Here is a 7,263-nt window from a genome sequence, read left to right as displayed (position 1 = left end):
CCTTCCAATAAGAAGTGAAAAACTTCTATTATATAAAATTGTGGTGTTTTTCTTTTAATTTAAAGAGATATATGATAATCTTTATAAGTAAGATGAAAAAAAAAATTGATGTAAAAATTTAAATTCACACACTTAAAATTTATCCATAATTAATGGAATAAATTAGCTCAAGGAAAACGCTGCCAATTTATTTTATAACATTCAATATCTTAAACTTTGAGTCTACAAATCATGCATGTTTGGTTCAAACCGGTGATGATGCTAATTAGTTAAAAATGGAAGAATTGAGAATTAAGAATATGAAACATTAAATTAGTGCAGATTAATAAATGACATCCTAGACACGCATATCACGATATTAGTCAAATTTATAAATATAATTGTGATAAAAGTCACACATGGCGAAAGATAAATTTATAAATATAATTGTAGAAATGCTGTAGTTTCAAGTTGAATGAACATAGTGTTCTTATAGACAAGTTTTATAGGGTTGAACTAAGAAAAACATATTTTTGTATTGGAGTCTATTTTTAATGGATTACTATGGTTGTGAGCTTTATAATAATTTTTATATTTTCGTAGAAAAAATAAATATTATATATATATATATATATATATATATATATATATATATATATATATATATATATATAAATGATATAATATATAAGGTAAGGGTGTGGAATGGTTGGCTTGTTGGTAGAAGAAATTGGGCGTGTGGGAGTTGTTGAATCGGGAAGCAAAAAAAATGAGAATCCATCACATAGCATGCCTCCAAGACAATTATTCCTATCTGTATGTAGTATCTAACATTCCTTCATTCAATTTTTCTCTTGATTTTGATGAATGAATCATCTGAGTGGCGCAGGATCGTAGACGAGAGCACGAAGGAAGCCGCGGCGGTGGACCCGGTCGAACCGGAGAAGGTTCTTGAAGTTGCCAGCTCGCACGGCCTCACTCTCAAATTCGTCCTCACCACCCACCATCACTGGTATGGTACCCTTATCAACCACCTCTTTCTAAGTAACTTGTTCACTATGTTGTTTTTTTTTTATGTGACAGGGATCATGCTGGTGGAAACGACAAGATAAAGCAGCTGGTGCCAGGAATCAAAGTCTATGGTGGTTCCATTGAAAACGTCAAGGGTTGCACTGACAAAGTTGAAAACGGTGATAAGGTCTCTCTTGGAGCTGAAATCACTATATTGGCCCTTCACACTCCTTGGTACTCTATGCCCTATCCCTATGCTATTGTCAATTGTTTCCAATTAGTGTACACTAATTTTGGATAAACTTTTCATTAAGCACTTACAGGAGAACAAAGTATAAAAGTAAAATGAATTACGCTTATTTGGATAAACTTCTCTATAGACACCAAGAAGAAAAAAAATGAAACAAATTTCTCGTGTATAGGCTCAAATTAGATAATTCATAAATTAAAACTAGCTTTTTGGGAGAAACTAATCGAAACAGGATATGAGTTTTTTTCGTAAGTTAAAATTAGTAATGCAAAAGTTAATCTATAGAAGCTCTATCTTTATTTCAACTTGTTTCAAATGAAATAAAATTAGTCTAAGCTCGAAAAGAAGAATACCAAGAAAGAAGTAGTCTAACTCATGGCTGGAACTGATTTGAACAATTCATAAACTTGCTTAGAGCCAAGCATGATGTTTGAATGCCGAAAATTGTAATCAGGTCAGGGTGAATATTGTGCAAGTCTTTGACACCCAGCTGTAATTTTTTGTAATGTATTTCTCTTGCTAGAAAAGTATTGTATTGTAGAATCAATTGTGTACTGCTTGTTGAACTTATTGAGACAATTGTTCTCATCCTCTGTTGGAGGGATTTAGCCCTGCTTATCTGATGATAAAAAACAATAGATGCGCTGAATTGCGTAAAACGATACCAAGAAGACATTGCTCTGCTTCATTGGCCCTATCAGTTATTATTAATATTATTCTATTTAATATTATTATTATTATTCATTTTGGTTGGTGAGTTATTAGTTGTTGATATTTATCATTCTATTAGTATTGTTTGATGTTTGCGGTAGCGATTCAACCTCGCTTACATGTTTCCCTCTCTTGTTAGCATTAACATAAGTTATTTCTGTGACTTGCTCAGCCACACACAAGGTCATATAAGTTACTATGTTACTGGCAAAGAGGATGAGCAACCGGCTGTTTTTACTGGAGATACATTGGTAAGATGACTGCTCAATCTTTTTAACATCACAAAGAAGTAGTTATTTGGAAAACATGTAAAGCTGTGACAAGTGCTTGTATTTTTCGCTCTCATTCTTTCTCTCTGAAAACTTTCGTGTATATGAATTTTGAAGAGATCCTTTTAAATCTCTGGATTTATTGTGTTATTGTTGCTCTACAGTTTATTGCTAGTTGTGGGAAATTTTTTGAAGGAACTGCAGAACAGATGTATCAGTCACTTAATGTAACACTCGCTTCATTACCAAAGTCAACTCGAGTATACTGTGGCCATGAGGTAAAAATCTCCATCCATACTGAAAAAAAAATTCTATGGGAGTGTCATTGATGATTGATCTTATAAGTATAAATGATGAATGGGATTAAGCCACAAAACTGCTTCTTACAGTTAGTTCATGTATGATTTTACCCGGTAAATATTTCTAATTTAATTAATGGAGATAGGAGGATGGGGAATGTTGCAAATATTTATGAGTTCTAATTCTTTCTACAGTTGATGAGGATGTATATCTAATTTGATGGAAAAGATGTTGTGCTAGCTCCCTGAATTCTTTCAGCATCTTGGGTCAATCCACAAAATATGTGTGAACTAGTTGAGGATGTTAGTGGTGCTACCCTAGGAATTGTTGGTTGTGAAGGTGTAAACAGTCCTAAATAAGCTTTTTTAAGCTAGTCCACACATGTTAATATTTTGTAAAAGTGTATAGTATGGTGAATGCAAGGATTATATTTCCATTTGTGCAGCATAGAGTAGTCAGCTTGATATGAATATAACAGAATAAGAACTCGTGCTGAAGTTAGGGTCATTAAGTATTCATGAATACTGTTTCCTATCCTTTTGTTATGCTTGTGTCTAGAATGGAAACTTATATTTCTAGTTAAGAGATAGCGTTCTGTTACAATAACCTTGAGCAAGTAAAACCAGAAATCCTCCACTCTTTAGAACATACTTCTATGATTTTCTGAAATAAGATATAATGGGTTCTGAAATATTTAAGATTCAGCTGCCCAGGTGTTAAGTTCTGACTTGGGAAGAAGTGGATTGTTTTAGATAATCCGAGGTGGTTGTTCATTAGAAGCTCATTTGTTTGAATTGGCTGTGTACTTCTGCTTAAAATGCAATACTTACGGCTTAGATTAAATAAAAAAAATGCAATTTTGGGGCATAGAGAACATGCAAGGTGAGGAAGGAGAAATTTTTGGTTATTTTACTTTTGGGCTATAAAAGCCTAAATTCTTAGTGGCTTATTTATTATTTTCTGTTTTCCACTTATATCATTAATCACTTGTAAGAGTTTGAAATTGTTTCTTCTCCAGTACTCAGTGAACAACTTGCAATTTGCTCTGACACTTGAGCCAGACAATTTGAGGATACAACAAAAATTAACCTGGGCTCGGAATCAACGACAAGCTGGCCAAGCAACAATTCCCTCAACCATTGAGGATGAGTTGGAGACCAATCCCTTTATGAGGGTTGATCTACCTGAGATCCAGGTTTGTCATCTCTCCACCCACTCTACAAAGTGTGAAATGATTTCATATTGATGAGGGAAAAATGAAGTATGTACTTAGTAATGCTTTAAGGAGTTTATTGGTACTTTCTATAATCAAATTGAAACTCTATCACTCTAACATATTTACTTAGAAAAGGAGCTGCAATTTGTGGCAGTCTTTTGTAAAGTGACACAAGGCTGAACCTGATGCTTTTCTTGAACTGTGAATATTTCCAGGAGAGGGTGGGCTGCAAGTCACCTGTTGAAGCATTAGGAGAGATAAGGAAGCAGAAAGACAATTGGAGAGGCTAATGAAACTAGCATTCTCATTTGTTGATATTTCATTTTCCTTTTCTGTTTTATTCATATGAATAAGGCCTTTATGTAGATACTGTAACAATATGTTTTGCCTGAAACTTAAATGACAGAGTCAGAGGCTTGTCAAGTTAGGGGCATGGGTTGTGATTGGCATTGTCGCCTATATGCATTTTATGTTGGTTTTCCAAATACTAAGATGGTCTATTTCATACATGTCATTTACTTGTGAACTTGTAATCAATTATTTTCTCCTTTCTATTTCTGTTTGCAACGGTGGCTTACTATTTTATTTAATTTTATTGTTTATGATTGGTTTTGTTTGGATGGGGGAACTTGATATCAATTATTTTCTCCTTTCTATTTCTGTTTGAAATCAATTATGTTGGCCTGGCTTTATTAAACATAAACATCACTACTGCAAGTCCAGAGTCAATCAATAATATTTATAGAACTTAAATATCTTTTTAGGCATTGTAATTTAGTTTTTTTTTTCTTTTCATTCTTGCAATTTTTTTATATTTTAATCTTTATAAATTATGTTTTTATTTTTCATCCTTAAAACGATTTAGATACCACTTTAAAAAGAATAAGCAATCCACTATATTTATATGAAATTAGATACCACTTTAAAAAGAATAAGCAATCCACTATATTTATATGAAATTTGGGCTGGTGCCATGATCCGTCATTAACAACATTGCTCAAGAGGTGAAAATTCCTATTAGTGGTCTTAGGCTCTATGCCAAGCATTTCAGTCTAACTTGAATGCTTTATAATTGCAAAATATTGTAAACACTACACCCTCTATTCCATTATAATTGTAGTGTAGAAAAAAAATGTCTTAAATTAATTATCATTTTAGTTTTTCAACATATTAATGATAAACTATAAAATTTAAAGATGAATTAAAGACGATATAAGATTAATTTTATAAGATATTTTATTCATTTATTATTTTTTCTTGATTGATGTAAAATTACATAAGCCAATAACTATTTTGAGATGGAGGGAGTATCTTATACGCATTTTTTATATATTAAATTGTTGGAGTATGTAACTTTAAAGCAGCCACCCTTTAAGTAGCAATACTGCCATCTCATCTCAGCTTAAACAAAGTCAACAATATAGTAGACACCTTAGACGTAACACTAATTTAATTTTGCTAACTATTTCTAACAATCACCGCTGTAAGGTGATAATGTAACTTCTCAATACGTTAAAAAGTATATCATTTCAGCATTTCACCACATAAAGCATTTCATGGTAATATACGAGTAATTGAAATTCTGTTAGCTAGTCATTTATATACATTCAAATATTTTAATGGATAGAAGAATAAAGAAACACTAAAGTAACGAGAATGAGAATTGAGAACCACTAAAGTTTTCATCATCTATCATAGTGCCATGCTCTTCTATAATATTGTCATCAGTCATCACGGTACTACTGAACCAAGTTAGAGATAAATGGTCGCCAAAATATCAAATTATATATAATAAAAAAACGAAGGAATACATGAGATAAGAGTAAGTTACAAAGCATCGTTGTTCCATGATATTAATTGGCTTTGGATATTTCCTACAAAGCTAAAAAAAAGAGAGTATTCGATGGTAAACACACTTGAATTAATTAATGTGAAATTATTTTGACTCATCTAGTAATTTTGAATTCGAATCTTAAATATATAATTACATTCAATACTTAAAAAAATTATTATCTACACTAATTCTATTAAATTTGAATAATTAATTAAGATTGCTTTCTAGTAAAAGGTGCTTATAATCTAGACAAAAAAATAAGTCATAGACAAAAAAAAGTCAGGAAAAGGACGAAAAAGGCCACCTTTCAGCCTTTGGGGTCTTATAGGAAAATTTCAAATGGACAATATATGTGAAGTCAATGTTATAATGTCCTTTTGGTTGAAATTGCCAACCCCCCGAAAATGGTCCTCTGCAATGTCAAATCGGCATTAGTAATTTTTCATTATTGTTTAGGTAAATTTCCAATGCGAGGTCACGGTCACGAGAATTAGGTCTAACCCCATCACCTACCCTTAAGATTTGCTTTTGAACAAGGGTTGTGTGTTTTAGACAAAATTTTATTTATTCTTTTCATTTTTTTACCATATATATCATCTAGACAAAATCATTTTAGAAAAGAAATATTGCATTTATCACTTTTCTTTCTCTTTTTCTTTATCTTTCTGAGTGTGATCACCACATAGGTGGGCACGTACGTTTTCCTTTGGCTAATATATTGAAATATGGAGAATTTTAATTTACAATTATAAGCCTCTTTCTCCCATGATAATTGATAACCCATTTGAATCAATTTTTTTTTTTTTTTACAAAATTCATTTCTAAAAATGATTTTTCAACAAGAATAATTTTCCTAAATCTTTTAAAATACCATCCCCACACAAATCAATGCTATCAAAATTTAAAATGGAGAAGGGACAGAAAATATGGTTAACTTTTGTGGTCCATATTAAATGGTCTGGCTGCTCCCCACTATGGCAATGAGGAAGCATATACAGTCACTGCCATGCTGTGCCTATCTTTCCTTTTCACCTCTTACGAACACTGAAACTTTTGACCACCCATCAAAAAGTATCGATTTTCATATTTTTGTATATAATGTCTTCCAACTTTTTACAATCTACAACATCACCTTTTGTATGAAAGTCCCTTCTTTGTTTCTCTCACTTCAGTTCTTTCCACGAGTTTATAATTCTACATTATTAGCACTCCTCGCACTGCTTCATTGTTACTCTTTGCGATATTTCAAGCACCTGTTTCATGTTCTCAATTTCACCAATGAAAGCTAGCCTAGTGCTAAATGTGGTTGCTCCCATGCCTCATTGTTTCAATCTCACACATAATTGTGCTACTCAATTTAGTTCTTCCTTCTTTCCTTACACTTCAGAAAACATTTTTATCCTTTTTGCTTGTTTCTTACCAAGTTCCAACACAACCTTATGGTTGTCTACGTAATGTCATGCTAGTCACCAGCAAATTTCAACGAGGGAATAGTTATACTCTGCACTCAGCTTGCAACTTTGGACATAATAAACATTACATCCCGATTGATGGAGGTGGGAGAATCCACACTACAATAAGGCCCCTTATGTTAAATTGAAATTCCCATACTGTTTGTACATTTATTTTCTAGTATTGATCCCTGTCATGAAGAAGTAAAAGTGTAATTAAGTAACCAACCAGGTCCATCAAA

At 32.3% G+C, this 7,263-nt stretch overlaps 1 protein-coding gene across 1 annotated transcript; it reads left to right on the top strand.

Annotated features, from left to right (window-relative positions):
* The first annotated feature begins 665 nt into the window (after window positions 1-665).
* Window positions 666-4,303, top strand: LOC114382942 (hydroxyacylglutathione hydrolase cytoplasmic-like). The gene is made up of 7 exons (XM_028342488.1): window positions 666-795; window positions 869-991; window positions 1,063-1,224; window positions 2,124-2,202; window positions 2,385-2,498; window positions 3,539-3,715; window positions 3,952-4,303. The coding sequence occupies exons 1-7, from the start codon at window positions 749-751 to the stop codon at window positions 4,024-4,026; spliced, it is 777 nt and encodes a 258-aa protein (XP_028198289.1). The 5' UTR covers window positions 666-748; the 3' UTR covers window positions 4,027-4,303.
* The last annotated feature ends 2,960 nt before the right edge of the window (window positions 4,304-7,263 follow it).

This window comes from Glycine soja, chromosome 14 (genome assembly GCF_004193775.1).
Source record: "Glycine soja cultivar W05 chromosome 14, ASM419377v2, whole genome shotgun sequence".
Classification (NCBI taxonomy): Eukaryota; Viridiplantae; Streptophyta; class Magnoliopsida; order Fabales; family Fabaceae; genus Glycine; species Glycine soja.
The sequence above is the reverse complement of the archived record's forward strand: the minus strand, read 5'-3'. Positions and strand labels throughout refer to the sequence as shown.

Coding starts and splice junctions, on each gene's coding strand:
- LOC114382942 (XM_028342488.1), top strand. CDS start 749: ATGAGAATCCATCACATAGCATGCCTCCAAGACAATTATTCCTATCT. Junction 2,499..3,538: donor GAGTATACTGTGGCCATGAG/GTAAAAATCTCC, acceptor TTTCTTCTCCAG/TACTCAGTGAACAACTTGCA. Junction 3,716..3,951: donor TTGATCTACCTGAGATCCAG/GTTTGTCATCTC, acceptor GAATATTTCCAG/GAGAGGGTGGGCTGCAAGTC.